This window comes from Rhinopithecus bieti, unplaced genomic scaffold (assembly GCF_001698545.2).
Source record: "Rhinopithecus bieti isolate Rb0 unplaced genomic scaffold, ASM169854v2 scaffold_16834, whole genome shotgun sequence".
Classification (NCBI taxonomy): Eukaryota; Metazoa; Chordata; class Mammalia; order Primates; family Cercopithecidae; genus Rhinopithecus; species Rhinopithecus bieti.
Window position 1 is genome coordinate 1,512,790 of NW_016809297.1, and position 16,371 is coordinate 1,529,160.

Below are 16,371 nucleotides of genomic sequence, written 5' to 3' on the forward strand. Positions count from 1 at the left end.
CATGTTCTCACTCATAGGTGGGAACTGAACAATGAGATCACTTGGACTCGGGAAGGGGAACATCACACACTGGGGCCTATCACGGGGAGCGGGGAGGGGGGAGGGATTGCATTGGGAGTTATACCTGATGTAAATGACGAGTTGATGGGTACTGACGAGTTGATGGGTGCTGACGAGTTGATGGGTGCAGCACACCAACATGGCACAAGTATACATATGTAACAAACCTGCACATTATGCACATGTACCCTAGAACTTAAAGTATAATAAAAAATAAAATAAAATAAAATAAATAAACACTCTCCCAAAGAGTGCAAGATGCACAGTCACCGTGTCTAATGATTCCACATCTGATGCTCTCAAGGCCCTAGCATTATTCACAAAATGACATAATTACAGATAACATTGCACTGATTATCTGTTATGTAACAAATTATCCCAAAACTTAGTTAAAACAACAAACATTTATTATCTCATAGTTCTTGTGGGTGCCTCTGGTTTGATGTCTCTCCTAAAGTTTGCATTCAGGTTGTAGACCAGGGCTGCAGCCTCATCTGCCTGTGAGAAAATTTGCTTCTAAGCTCACCCATGTCATTGTTGATGGAATTCTCATCTGTTTGGCTGAGGGCCTCATTCAGTTCCTTGTTGGTCACAGGCATCAGTTCCTTGTTACATGGACCTTCCTATGGGGAAGTACACATTATGGTAGCTGGCTTCCACCAAAGCAAGCAAGAGAGTGAGACCAGCCAGAAAGACAGAAGTCACAGTTTTTGAAAACCTAATCATAGAAGTCACATCTCATCATGTTAGTATGTTATACTAATTAGAAGTTAATCACTAAGTTCTTTCCACACTGAAGAAAAGGGGATTGCTACAAGGATGTGAATATCATGAGAAGGGGATTATTAGGAGACATCTTAGCGACTGCCTACCACAAATATTAGCCAATCTCTTTTTAATGAAAGAATATTTTTTCTGTATTTCTTAAATACTTAATTTAACCACTTATTCCACAATACCCGTAAGATAGAAATGGTTCTTCTTTCATAAGTCTTGCCAAGTCATCAGGCAACTAGCTGCTCTGACACATGTATGCTGGATTGAGACGAGCAGATAGAGGGAAGAGAGGACAAGGCTAGTTTTCTCAGTGCTAGTGCCGTCTAAACTGAGACTGGAAGGAAAAGTAGGTGATTAGTCAAGGAAGAGGGTGAGGGAAGAGTGTTATAAGCAAAGGGAATAACAGGTACATACTAATGCCTGAAGATGAGAAAGAATCATTTTCAATATTAAATATCTATATCCATTCTTCTCGGGTTATTATAGTTTGTGGTTATCCTTCACTTGATCTTAGCCAAAAGGCCGAGAAGCAATAGTTTGTGGTTATTTTTAATGGAGCTCTTTTAAACTGATCAGAATAACTGTTAAGTATTAAATTTATGATTATTTCTATTTTAGCAAAGTAGTTTTATTTCTTTTTATTTATTGATTTATTTTGAGGCAGGGTCTCACTCTTGCCCAGGCTAGAGTGTTGCAGTGCTATCACAGCTCACTGCAGCCTCAACACCCCAGGCTCAAGTGTTTCTCTTGCCTCAGCCTCCTGAGTAGCTGGGACTACAGGCATGAATCATCATGCTCAGCTAGTTTTTGTTATATTTTTGCAGAGACAAGGTCTTACTATGTTGTCTGGGCTGGTCTCGAATTCCTGTGCTCAAGCGATCCTCCTGTCTTGGCTTCTTAGAGTGCGCAATTACAGGCCGAAGCCACTGCACCCAGCCTCAAAGTAGTTCTCTAGAGGTCTGTCAGGTAAATTGGGCCCAAGAACTCTGAGTTTGTCCTGTCCACATGCACAATGACATTGCCTTCTCTTCTAATTTTGCTTCTGCCTGAAGTGATATCCTAAGGTTGAGCCTACAAAATACTAGGTGTGCAGATTTAATAACTGTGCATGAGTTTGGTCAACCTCATTAGCCCAACCTGATAATTAAATTCCAATTAAAATATCCCCTGCTCCTGACACACAAAAAAGAAAAAGCAGTGAGGAACAGATTAGATTATTTTGACCTTTTAATTTCCTTTAGGCATTGGGTCTGTAGGTCAATGATTAATATTAACATGCTTTGTGTAATTAACATCAAGTCCCTTGGTAAGTAGGACAGAAATTCTTCATAGTTAGTGTTTTAGAAGGATGCCTGTAATCTCCATTTGCACAAAATAAACTGACATATGATTTTCCAGGAAGGATGTTAGAATAAATGACTATTTATCCAATCGTAGGATAGAGATATATTGTTAGTAGGGAGCATATGTCCATTAAATTGATTGTCTGACTCTGGTTTTTAAACTTTTTATTATGTACAACTTGGAACATACACAAGAATAAACAGAATATAATACTTTACCATCCTGCTCTAACAACCATCAACTTATAATTAATCTTTTGCCACTCACACCTCTAACCTCCTCATATTATTTTTGAAGCTTATTCTAGCTTATTCCATATAATGTAAAAGAGTATATAAAATCATTTCATCTAAGGATATTCCAGTATATACCTCTGATAGAGAAGCAGTGATTGTTTTAAAACAAAACTACAGTACCATTTCTGTCCTAAAAAAGAACAACAATTTATTGGTATTATAATACTTTTCCTTTATTCTTATTTTTACTTTCTTTTGTAGTGAGATAGATGAATAGATAATTAGTGGTTAAATTGGGGGTGATTTTACCCCATAGGGGTCATCTGGCAATGTTTGGAGATATTTTTGTTACCAACTAGGGGGTGCTACTGGGGTCTAGTTGGTAAAAGCCAGGGAAGATGATAAACACACAGGACAGTTCCCCAATAATAAAGAACTGTTTCTTGCAAAATGTCAGTAGTGCTGCTATGGAGAAATCCAGGTAGGCAGACAGATAGATAGACAGACAGATAAGTGAATAGCAGTTACAATGGACAAAAGCTTATACAGAAAAGAGATACAAAATTAGGTGACTTAGGTAGCCACACAAAGGACAAAAATGGATTTATAATTGAAAAGATGATTCAGAATAGTTATTCCAATTGAGATGTCCCATCACGAAATAGAATTTTATGACTGTTTTAAAGGGATTATTAGTGGCCTATACTTAATTAATGGAACACGTGTTCTGGGTGCAGGTAAAGTAATTCAGAAAAATAGGTTTCTTACTTGGGCAGCAGAGTCAAAGGAAGTAATGAGCAAAATATTTAGTAAATATGAGTAGAATCTGTGTTCTGAAAAAATCTAGAAAACATTATTTTGGATTCACTAAACAGTCTGTCACAAATGGCTTTGTTTTATGTAAAACAACGCTATGTATATTAATGCTTGTGACACATTTTTAAGATGAAAATGAATATTACTTACTTTAATGTAGACAGAACTATGCTCATTATTCTCCACACAGAACCCCTGGCAATAATTTACCTAGTAGCACAGTGGTTCATGCAGATCAAAGCTGCATTATTTAAGCGTGTCCAGGGGGCAGGTTTTAGCTCTATGGAAAAAAAAATATTGGTTTGCTTTAAGGAAAAAAAAAATATTGGTTTGCTTCTTGAGAGAAAGCAATGTTTCGCTAACTAGGTGCTTCATGCAAGTCCTACAATATTTAAACTCACATGAATTCCTCCTGTTACCTGGGAAGAACTCCCTTCCTGATGCAAATACTCTAAAATCTGAGGGAAGTATAGAACAACTGTGGGAAAGCCAGTCTCTTCAAATGAACAGCGATGTATTTTCGTTTACATTAAACCCGAATGTTAACTAGACTCAGGAAAGGAAATGGCAGAGGAGAGCCTGTCGTTGATATAGAATGTGCCTGCCTGCGTCGGCTCACAGACAAGTGATGAAGTCCAACTCTGAAATTTCAGGCAATTTGTATACCAAGCTCCTCCTTTTCTGCAGTCTTCTTTTCCATTGGTAAAATTCTTTTGCAGGGTCATGTAGGGATCCCACCCCTTCTCTGTGTTTTCACTCTGAAGCTCTACACAACTTTACACCTGAATGAACGCCAAACCTCTGTGGATATATAAAGGGAAGCTTGAGGAGGAATTTCACAGATACAGTGCAGAAGCAGAGGCAAAGGAATTAACCGGCTCTTCAGCCAAGCAAATCCTCTACTCACCATGCTTCCTCCTGCCATTCATTTCTATCTCCTTCCCCTTGCATGCATCCTAATGAAAAGCTGTTTGGCTTTTAAAAATGATGCCACAGAAATCCTTTATTCACATGTGGTTAAACCTGTTCCAGCACACCCCAGCAGCAACAGCACGATGAATCAAGCCAGAAATGGAGGCAGGCATTTCAGTAACACTGGACTGGATCGGAACAGTAAGTGTGTTTTACTTGTACAGGTTTTTTTTTTTTTTTCTTTCCTGGTAGCATTAGCTCACATTGCTGTAGAACTGTTTTATTGTTAACTAACCTGAACCATATATATTTTGTGAAATAATTTGGGAGTAATCTGCTGCATGCATAGGCTGGCATTCTTCCCTATGTAGTGATTTTAAAGTTAACCTAACTAAAACAGTGGTTTAATAATGCAAGCACAGACAGAAGTTTTATCAAACATCCACAAACAAAACATTTCCAGGAATTAAACTATGGTTCTGTCAAAATCATGCAAAATGAGAGTTTTAAAAAGTATTGTTTTAGATAGCTCAAGTTCTGGTTGTTTTGTCAATTTATTTCAGGGCGTATGCAATTTTAGTAAAGTGTATAAAGGTAGCTAATATGTATTATTAGTTATCATCCACAAATACATATAGGGAATCACAAGGGAAAAAAGGAAGCTTCCAGGAGAAAAAATTTGTTTACATTGGATTTCTAAAATATATCTAGTGAGATAGTCAAAAGTTTTGATGAAGCTCAATATAAAAGAGGGATAAACTAAAATGTTGGAGAATCATATTTTCTAAAATAATTCCTTGTTGTCCCATGCAAAATTTAGATAATTGTATATTTCTGTGACAGACTGGGGACATTTTTGTAACTTAAGAGATTTAAAACAACAGCTTAGTCGACACACTAATTGACCACTGGTTAGGGGGATTCAATTTTCCCCTAACTTTTGTTTCCATCTTTTCCTTTAGAAGAGGCCACATGCTAATAATCAGGTTTTTAAGAGAGACAAAGAGAGAGAGAGAAAGAGAAACAGTGAACAGGAAATCTTACACAAATCTTTTGCCTCTCCTTCTTCACTCCATTCAACTATGAAAAGTAGTTTTGACCTTTGAAAAGTCAAAGCAAATATGACTGTTAATGTCTAAGAAAGCTAAGATGTTTTAACTTTCATGAAGATGGTTGCTTTTAAGTACACAGGACATATCTGATTATTATTAGATTACTGAGCAATGTGGTGGGTATTCGTTGTCAATGAACTGTCACTGCAAAAATGCCAAATCTGTATATACACAGGAACAAAAAGCTTGACAAGTCAAAATTATTTCTGGCTATTTCCAGGTGCATTCCTGAGGCAGCTGCAGGAAGGTGAGCTGGAGGCAGAATCAGGCACGCTGAGCACACTGTCCAACCAAACAATTTATGCTTTACATTTTAATCCCACAATTCTAGATTTCTATGCATGCATGTATATATAAGTAAGTTTTTACACAAATGTCATGTTCCCCTTAAGCTATATCTCTTACCTCAGAAGTACTAGGATACAGAGATGAAGTGAAACTCCTGATTCAGTTCTACTTTGACTTAGCTTTCAGTACTCTGTAGAACCACTTCAGTGTCCCTTATCATTTCTATTTGTAAAATGTCAGCAGCCTGTACTTTTAAACATCCTTTTTTTTTCTTCCTGGTTGGCAAGCCTTGATTTCTTTTCAAGCTTGTTATAGGCAATTCTCCTCAAGTTTAGATAACAAAGCAAGGGTAAGGAAAACTTAAAATATTTAAAGATTAATTTTTGCTTTAATTTCATAAGGCATGTAACAAGAAACAGCCAATTAGAGAACATACCTATCAAATCCAAATAACTAAAACAAAAAGTTTGCCATGACCAATATTCAGGAAATGAACACCGTGGTTCCTTTTGCAGTTGTAAATCAGACACGTTAGGCATTTTTCTGCCATAAAATTCATGGAAATGTAGCCAAGTTGTTATGGCAACCATACGTTCCTGATTTAGGAGCTTTTATATTCTTCGAATCTTGAGTTGTAGTGGCATTTTGCATTTCAGACATCTTACTGTTTGTATTTTTTAAAAGATAGTTTGGGAATTTATGTTTAAAACATAGTTATTAAGTTTGATTCGCAAAATGTCAGATGTTATACACATATGCATGTATGAGTCTCTGCAGCGAAAGTCTAAAATTGAAATAAAATATTACTGAGAGCATATGCATTATACACAATATTTAAATGGCCCTACCACATTCTTTTCAACAGATTTTTTAAAAGCACTTGCAAATTGAAAGCACTTGCAAACATTAACCATTATGACCCTTGAGAAAGAATATTAAAGTATACTCTTTTAACTCATTGAATAACGAATATTTACACGTAAATGGAAGAGCTGCTAACCCCTTATTGGAGAGTGAGACTAAGAAAATTGGATTTTCAAACACTGTAATAAGCAATCAGCTAATGTTATATATATAAAAAATCGGGCCTACATTTTTTTTCCCAAAAAAGTTATAGCCATGTAAACTGATGATTTTCATGAAAGTGTCTCTATCCTATCCAGGCGGATTGTTTTCATTGTGAAAATAAAGTAGGTGCTCACTTTCTATTTGGCAATTTTCTATCATTTGGCTATTATTTTTGTCATTGCAGATCACTTTTTCAAAGGTCTTCATTTGCATTTTTGTCTCTGATGCACATTCTTTTTTGTTTCCTGCAGCTCGGGTTCAAGTGGGTTGCCGGGAACTGCGTTCCACCAAATACATCTCTGATGGCCAGTGCACCAGCATCAGCCCTCTGAAGGAGCTGGTGTGTGCTGGTGAGTGCTTGCCCCTGCCAGTGCTCCCTAACTGGATTGGAGGAGGCTATGGAACAAAGTACTGGAGCAGGAGGAGCTCCCAGGAGTGGCGGTGTGTCAATGACAAAACCCGTACCCAGAGAATCCAGCTGCAGTGCCAAGATGGCAGCACACGCACCTACAAAATCACAGTAGTCACTGCCTGCAAGTGCAAGAGGTACACCCGGCAGCACAACGAGTCCAGTCACAACTTTGAGAGCATGTCACCTGCCAAGCCCGTCCAGCATCACAGAGAGCGGAAAAGAGCCAGCAAATCCAGCAAGCACAGCATGAGTTAGAACTCAGACTCCCATAACTAGACTTACTAGTAACCATCTGCTTTACAGATTTGATTGCTTGGAAAACTCAAGCCTGCCATTGCTATTTTCTCACTTGAAAGTATATGCTTTCTGCTTTGATCAAACCCAGCAAGCTGTCTTTTAAGTATCAGGACCTTCTTTGGGAATAGTTTTCCTTTTCAAGTTTTCAAGATGTAGGTATATCCATGAATGCAATTTGCATTTAAATTCCACGTATCCTGTAGTTTTAATTCCTCATTGTTCTTAAAAGACTGTTGATACTATATACATCAGTGAATCATTATATTTTAAAACAGAAAAGGGCTTCTCAGATACCCTCCATCTACTGGCCCATCCCATATCCTAAACAAAACCCCTTCAAAACAGAAAGGTTAAAAAAAAATTGTTGTCATGAATCTTCGCAGTAACATTTCAGAAAGGTGCTTTTTTGTTACTCTTCATGGGAACAGTTTAGCAGCCATGAGTGATCTTCCTTTGAAAGAGAATGAAAGACCTTGTGACATTTCACTTCAAAAATAAGCCCTGTAGCTCTTTACAGTTGCATAGTATGAAATTATACCCTGCATGCTGACCCTCGCTTGGAATGGAATGCCAGAAATGCATGGCAGTGGCTAATAAGTAAAGCTGATTAACTATTTATTTGTCAATGTTATTATTTAATGAGCTTTCACATGTGATTTTTTTTCAAAATGTTAATTTTTTAATGTTTTGGAACTTTTTCATGGACCTAAATATTTTCCTATATGATTTGTGGTTGATCTTGAAATATGAAAATACATGTTGTAGATATGTAAAATGATTATTTTAGTCTCCTTATTACATATATGTTCATGGTGAACTTTATCAATAGTATGGATCTTTTTAAATCAATAAGATGCTTTGTAAAGTTGAATACGTAATACTTTCTTGTTTAACCTGTGCAATCAGAAGGTGTTTTGACCTTCAATTCAATTGGTTTCTTTTAACAAAAATAAACACTGCTAAAAGTTATTGTCATTGCCTCTAACATGTATAAAGGGTGCAAAAACTGTAGAATAAATGTGTAAGGGTAATTGCTTTTTTGTTTTCTAAGTCACATGCAAGCTTTGACAGAAGTATCTATTCTAAGAGAGGAGAGAGAGGGAGACATGGAGTCCATCTCTTCAGCAAATGGGAGGTTGCAAAAGTTGGGTGTCAATCCAGCAATGAGTAGTCATGAGAATATCAAATTTACATACACCAGTGGATGCCAAGTCTGCTGCTCATTATCATCACCTGGGGGAGATATTATGAGACCCAGTGCCCAGGTTTTCATCCACATTACATCAGAATTTCTTGGGGTAGTGCTCAAATATCAGTAGGTTTTAAAGTTTTCCAGATGATCTCAATGTACAGCTAAATTTGAGAAAGGAAGGAATTGTGAAGAAATCAATATCTTATGTTGGAGAACATTGAATACTATTGTATGGCCCACAAACCAAAAACATGAAATAAAAAAAGGAAGCAAAAGCTAATTTTTCAGTGCTTTCAATTTTGGCATGTTGTTATATTAAGCAACATAGTTTCTTGAAGCAGATTACACAGTTGAAGGACTGTTGTGTCAATTCAATCAAATGATTGACTTCATCACTCCAAATGAAGAAAACCAAAGAGGCTCATGATGTATTGGTAATATTTCCTGGGTTTTGCCTTTTGGGATGCTGAGCATGAAAGACTCCTTAGCACTTTTTTTGTAGTAGATTGTTCTTTTTGTAATTACAAGTCTGAAAATCACATGTAAATTACATATAGCATACTAAGCTAAACAAGAACGTTAATATTATTGCTTCCCTGTGAGAAGTAGAAGCATCTAAAAAAAACCTCTAGATTTTATAATAATGCTGACTGTTATACCACCAAATAAAGAAACAAATCATAGCCTACTACTGATTTCTCTTTCAGTCTCAATAAGCATCTTAAATTATTTCATATTATATCATCATATTACTACATGAAAAATTCATAATAAATATAGGTTGAAATATTAAATATGTCTTATTTCATATGTCTAATTTACCTGTCCATCCTCAATGTGGGATATTTAAGAACACAGAAAACTTCAGATACAGACACTTTGGCCATTTTTTCCTTCTCAACAAGACAGCACCTTTTACGGAAGACCTTAGAGATGGTCTCAAGAATTAGTGTGCCTTAAGATCTGAGGCATAAAAATGACTTGATCTGACAACAGCTTTTCACAATCAAGAAGACTATGTTGTTGTGTTTTACTAAAACAAAGGTTTTAGTGATAATAAAATGCTAAAATCTTCAGTGATTTGATTCCTAATAGTGTATTAGCAAATGGACCATAAATATACTAAGAAAAAAGAAATGTAATAAATAAGACTTCTGTAGTCTCTGCTAAGTTTAAAATTGGATTTATTTCTAATGATCACATTCAATTTACTGATCTGTTTCAGGCCATGTTACATTGATGATGCATTCATTGTATCATCTTTAACATCAAATGACAGGAAAAGGTCAGCAGTCGATAAGAAAGGCCTAGAATAAAATCAGTGTCTCAGTGAAGTAAAAATTAAAAGCCAAAAGAAAGAATAACTTTCTAGTTATTATTTTAAAATACTAAAAATTATATGTGTCTCAACTGCTAATTATATTTTGTGTTTTACTTTCAGTTAACTCATGTGTTCCAATCTGATAAACTGCATAATTTCACTATCACCTTAGTAACCATCATCTCAAAATGGTATATTATGAGAATTTTAGCGTATTCTTACCTCTAGTTTACATTCATAAAATCTATCCATGAAATGATAGAAATTTAGAGGTGTTCTTAATTAAATTTAATAAGCATATTAAATTTAATGAATTATTAATTTATTAAATTTACTTTGGCCACTATACATCAAAGACTTCTTCAAATGGTTTCACAGACACATAGACAAATGAATAGACATAAATATATTTATATTTATAGATAAGTGTACATTGACATATATATCAATAACAAGAATGAAAGAAAAATTAATAGCATATACACAAATGGCTAATATATAGTATGCTAGACCTAAGCCAAACATGGACATATAACCTTTAAAAATATCTATTTGCAGGCTGAGCACTGTGGTGCACACCTGTAATCCCAGCACTTTGGAAGGCTGAGGCAGGCGGATCACTTGAGGCCAGGATTTCGAGACCAGCCTGACCAACATGGTGAAACCCCATCTCTACAAAAATACAAAAATTAGTTGGGCATGGTGGCACATGCCTGTAATCCCAGCTATTCGGGAGGCTGAGGCATGAGAGTCACTTGAACCTGGGAGGTGGAAGTTGCAGTGAGCCAAGATCACCACTGCACTCCAGCCTGGGCAACAGAGCGAGACCCATCTCAAAAAAAATATACATACATATGCAAAAAAGTTAATATTTTAACTACAGATCATTTATATTTATTAATTTGTGTTAGTTACAATCAACCAATAACTGGCAACACGCTGCTGGCCATGTTTATTTTACTATATATTTTTTGAAAAGCAACCAAAATTAGAATGTGTGTGTTAAATAAAAGACACTGAGCCTTAATTCATTTCTGCTGTATTATCAAATGAGTAAGGTTTTGCCAGGAGATCTTGCAGTATCATCCATCCTATAAATCACTATTGAATATCTACTATATTGCTAATGTGGTTTTTACTATGTAACATAATCTGTTTACTGAGCATGATATTTTTAATAGATGCTCAGTGGAATAGTTATATTAAGAAGTCATGAGTAGAGAGAATAATATTTAACAGCAGCCAAATCAGAAAACTTCCAAATTTCTGAATAAAATTAAAACTTTTCAAAGCTTAAATTTAGTATGTTGCAAATTTCTCAATTTGCAGTCACCATGAAATTTTAGATATCAAAATATAATTCATTATATTTGGAATTAAAACATGATTTAGATTTAATTTAACTCTGAAAAGTACTTTTTAATCTTAAAATGAAAATTCACTCCATGCCCTAGATTCAGCATTTATATGTTTTATATGAGCATATCATACTAATAAAAAATGAAATGCATGGCAAGGTTTTGAAGGAATTCTTGAAGATGCTAAGAAGTAGTTCAGTGGGGAGATGACTTAGGATGCTCAGTGTGAGAAAGCAGCATTCTCTTGTTAGAATGTTTCCTTCCCTCAAAGGCAGATAGAGATGACTCTCATCTTGGTTTCACTGGAACCTACTAAAATATAGCTCTATGTTGAATGGAAATGAGTCTAGATTTGTGAACTAGGTAGACATTTGGTCACCAGAAATCTCTGTTGCATCCACAAAGAGACTCACTGAAATAGATATCCCAAAAGACACTGTGTTTGTCAGTGTCATTTTGAGTTCCACTGGTGCATCATTCTTAATGTAATAGCTAATTTCACATTTGGTGCATTTTCCTGCATATTTTGCAAATTGTCTTGAAGAGCTATAGGGTAACAACTACTGAGGAATTTTGAAATCTCAAAGGGAAAATGTTTTGGTTTCCAGTTTCAAGAATTGATTAAAATGAATTAATACCAAACTGAATGCATAATTATTTCCAGAGCAAACTAAACTGAGTTTATCATCTGCATTTGGGTCACTTGCTGAAGGATTTATTTTTTGTTAACTAGCAAAACAGTTTGGGAGATTTCCTGTGAAAAAACTTAAAATATTTACCTCTAACTTAAGTGACTGCAAACCAAGGCTCACTTTGTATTACTGATTTCATCTTTAGGAATGGGATTAGGTACTTACATCTGAGACAGATGTCTAAATTGAATGGCATTATCAGTGGCACAGACATATTAAACCAAAGTTTATTGTCATTAAAACTGATCAAGAGTTTGATATGCATGTTACCTGACTTCAAACTATACTGCAAGGCTACAGTAACCAAAACAGCATGGTACAGGTACAAAAACAGGCACATAGACCAATAGAACAGAATAGAGAGCCCAGAAATAAGGTCACACATCCACGACCATCTGATCTTTGATAAAGCTGACAAAAACAAGCAATGGGGAAAGGACTCCCTGTTCAGTAAGCGGTGCTGCGATAACTGTTTAGCCATATGCAGAAGAGTGAAGAATGGGCCCCTTCCTCGTACCATACACAAAAATCAACTTAAGATGGATTAAAGCCTTAAATGTAAAACCCAAAACTATAAAAACCCTGGAAGACAACCTTGACAATACCATCCTGGACACAGCAATGGGCAAATATTTCATGACAAACACACTAAAAGCAATCACAAAAAAGCAAAAATTGACAAGTGAGATCTAATTAAACTTAACAGTATCTGCACAGCAAAAGAAACTTTCAACAGAGTAACCAGACAAACTATAGAATGGGAGAAAATATTTGCAAACTACTCATCTGACAAAGGTCTAATATCCAGCATCTATAAGGAACATAAACAAATTTACAAGAGAAAAGTAAATAGCCCCATTGAAATAAATGAATAGACATTTCTCATAGGAAGATATCCATGCAGCCAACAAGCATATGAAAAAAAGCTCAATATCACTGATCATTAGAGAAATGCAAATGAAAACCACGATGAGATAACATCTCACACCAATCAGAATGGCTATTATTAAAAAGTTAAAAAATAACAGATTGCTATTTTTGAGGTTGTGGAGAAAAAGGAACACTCATACACTGTTAGTGGGAGTGCAAATTAGTTCAACCATTGTGGAAAGCACTATGATGATTCCACATAGAGCTAAAAGCTGAACTACCACTAGACCCAGCAATGCCATTACTGGGTATATACCCAGAGGAATATAAATCTTTCTACCATAAAGATACATGCATGCAAACATCCATTGCAGCACTATTCACAATAGCAAAAACATGGAATCAATCTAAATGTCCATCAATGACAGATTGGATAAAGAAAATGTGGTACATATATACCATGGAACACTATGCAGCCATAAAAAAGAACAAAATCATATCTTTTGCAGGAACATGGATGGAGCTGTAGGATATTATCCTTAGCAAACTAATGCAGGAACAGAAACCCAAATACTGCGTGTTCTCACCTATATGTAGGAGTTAAATGATAAGAACTTATGAACACAAAGAAAGAAACAACAGACACTGGGGTCTGCTTGAGTAGGGAGGGTGGGAGAAGGGAGAGGAGTAGAAAAGATAACTATTGGTTACTTGGCTTAATACCTGGGTGATGAAATAATCTGTACAACAAACCCCTATGACATATGTTTATCTATGTAACAAATCTTCACATGTACTTCCAAACCTAAAATCAATGTCAAAAAAAAAAAACCCCACAAACAAAAAACAAACGGACAAAAAAAGAGCTTGATATGGTTTAAACATAAGTTACTATAAAAATATAGGCATCATGATTTTCAGAAGAAATAAATTTCTTTTAAAGATTTGTCTTTAAATTCATAGAAATTAAAATATTTTTTTATCTTACAACATTGGCAAATTTGTCACAAAATGATCATTCAATTCCTTTTATTCATTGAGATGTTAACCCAAATTTGGCATTCAATGACAGGCTAAAACACTGAACCCAGCCATCCACTAACCAGCACTTTTAAACAATCCTTTACAACCTTTAATCAACGCTATATTTTATGTTAGTTTACCACTTTTACTGACCTGAACTTCCTGTATAATTGTTTGCTTTACTTCCTCCCTCACTTTTCAAATAAATTTTTTTAAAAAAATACTGTTTATTTAACTTCAAAAACATTTCAGCATTCTAAACATACAAAAAAAAAAATAACAGAATGTTGCAAATCATGTTTAAGTACAGGAGGTTCTTGAACTTTCATTGATGCAGTGGCTCTTTGCTTTGCTGACAACGAAGAGTTCTACAGTTTGTTTAAAACAAACAGTTTAAAACTACCGCACTTAAAAAAAAATTCTCATGCCAGCTGACCTCTCTGTCCACAGCTAAGATGGCAGCAGAATGCTATGTCACTATATACAGAAACAAGACAACCTGAAGCTAAATGGATGCCCCTGCAGAGTCAACAGGTCCAGCCTCACAGTGCACACCCTGAGCTATAGCCTCTCCAAAAGGCATCTTCCCCACAGCCTCAACGCCGAGCAAGGAGCATCAAGAGTTTGTCTCGGTTGTTTTGTTCTTTTACAAACTATAGATATATACAGTTGAAAACTCAGGATTTCTAGCCAATAACCATAGTTAACACCACCTTACAAATTTAAAAAAAAAAAAAAGCCAGAAACATCTTTAAATGCCTTGTCACACCAACAGCAAAGTGCACAGAGTGAGGAGAACACGAAGAGTGCCTTTTCATTTTAAAAATGTTTGGAAATATGTACAAATTTGATACAGTTTCAGGGTGCTCCAGACACCCATGGCCACTTCATGTAAACCACTGACAATTTCTAGAGCACTTTGAGAGACTACAATATGACCGTGATCAAATTTTGTAATTAAACCTAATGAGGGCAACAGACACTTCTCAAATAAGAGATGAGTCAATTACGGCGCTCCCCTACTCTAAGTATTCACAAGGAGACAGATCAACAGTTTCTTTATTCATCCTCCTCCTCCTCCTCCTCCTCTTCTTCCTCCTCCTCTTCTTCATCTTCCTCTTCCACCTTTTTCCGGGCAACTTTAGCAGGACCCTTTGCACCATCAAACTTTCCTTTTGACTTATAGTCGGCAACATCCTTCTCATACTTCTCCTTCAGCTTTGCTGCCTTAGTGATGTAAGGCTGCTTTTCACTGTCATTTAAATTATTCCACATCTCACCCAGCTTTTTTGCCACGTCTCCAATAGAGATGCCGGGGTTTGTGGATTTGATCTTGGGACGGAATTCTGAACAGAACAGGAAGAATCCAGACGGTGGCCTTTTGGGAGCATTAGGATCCTTCTTCTTCTTGCCTCCCTTAGCTGGTCCATAATCCTTCATTTCCCGGTCATAGCGCACTTTATCTGCCTTTGCCATTTCATCAAATTTAGATTTCTCTTTCCCGGACATCGTCTTCCACCTCTCAAAGCACTTCTTGGAAAATTCTGCAAAGTTCACAGGGACCTCCGGGTTTTTCTTCTTATGTTCTTCTCTGCACGTCTGCACAAAGAAGGCATAAGCAGATATCTTGCCCTTTGGTTTCTTCGGGTCACCTTTAGCCATCCTGACTGTATTGTTTGCTAGTTTCTCAAATACATTTTATAAGTTATAACATAATTTCTTTGCTTTTCTTGGTTTACTTTCTAAAGCTCAAAGGGCTTTATAAAACTTTTTTGCTTCAAATTTATTTATTGTAAACCTAAGACAAAAAAATTGCAAAATGCATTTAATAATCTAGTGAAGGATTGCTACTTTGCCTGTTCATTGACACTATCTTTCCTAAGGTTGATTAATATGCCTACTTTTTTTTTTTTTTGAGATGGAGATTCGCTCTTGTTGCCCAGGCTGGAGTGCAATGGCGCAATCTTGGCTCACCGCAACCTCCACCTCCCGGGTTCAAGTGATTCTCCTGCCTCAGCCTCCAGAGTAGCTGAGATTATAGGCATGCGCCACCATGCCTGGCTAATTTTGTATTTTTAGTAGAGACAGGGTTTCTCCATGTTGGTCAAGCTGGTCTCGAACTCCTGACCTCAGGTGATCTGCCCTCCTAGGCCTCCCAAAGTGTTGGGATTACAGGCGTGAGCCACTGAGCCCGGCCTTAGTCTACCTTTTATACTAATAACAGTTTACATTTAATCTTTGACTGAGTTTGACATTTAAAAAATAATAAAGTTTTCAGTTGGAATCATCTGCAGTTTTGTAATGTAGTAACTTTATACAAGAGACTTTCAAGACATGTGAACTTGGAAACAGATCTGGGATCTGGATTAGACTCTGCGGCTACTAATTTGTTGGGTGAATTTACACTTGTTTATTCAGCTTCGTAAAGCTTCACTTACTTCATTTGTAAATTAAGAGAGTTGAACTAGATAATGTCTAAAGTATCTTCCCTCTGAAATACTCACATTCTATTGTCTTAAACAATATGGCCATATTTACAGTCACAGTGACATACACAAAGGCAGATGTGATTTATGCTACTCTCTACTTTTGA

The 16,371-nt window shown here is 36.1% G+C and overlaps 1 protein-coding gene and 1 pseudogene across 2 annotated transcripts; one reads left to right on the forward strand and one right to left on the reverse strand.

Moving 5' to 3' along the window:
* The first annotated feature begins 3,952 nt into the window (after positions 1 to 3,952).
* SOSTDC1 (sclerostin domain containing 1) lies at positions 3,953 to 8,353 on the forward strand. The gene is made up of 2 exons (XM_017889077.1): positions 3,953 to 4,346; positions 6,865 to 8,353. The coding sequence occupies exons 1-2, from the start codon at positions 4,142 to 4,144 to the stop codon at positions 7,278 to 7,280; spliced, it is 621 nt and encodes a 206-aa protein (XP_017744566.1). The 5' UTR covers positions 3,953 to 4,141; the 3' UTR covers positions 7,281 to 8,353.
* Positions 8,354 to 14,819: 6,466 nt separating this feature from the next.
* LOC108540094 (high mobility group protein B3 pseudogene) lies at positions 14,820 to 15,458 on the reverse strand (annotated as a pseudogene). The gene has a single exon (XR_001888585.1). The product of XR_001888585.1 is annotated as a high mobility group protein B3 pseudogene (transcript).
* Between the last annotated feature and the right edge of the window lie 913 nt (positions 15,459 to 16,371).

Coding starts and splice junctions, on each gene's coding strand:
- SOSTDC1 (XM_017889077.1), top strand. CDS start 4,142: ATGCTTCCTCCTGCCATTCATTTCTATCTCCTTCCCCTTGCATGCATC. Junction 4,347..6,864: donor CACTGGACTGGATCGGAACA/GTAAGTGTGTTT, acceptor TGTTTCCTGCAG/CTCGGGTTCAAGTGGGTTGC.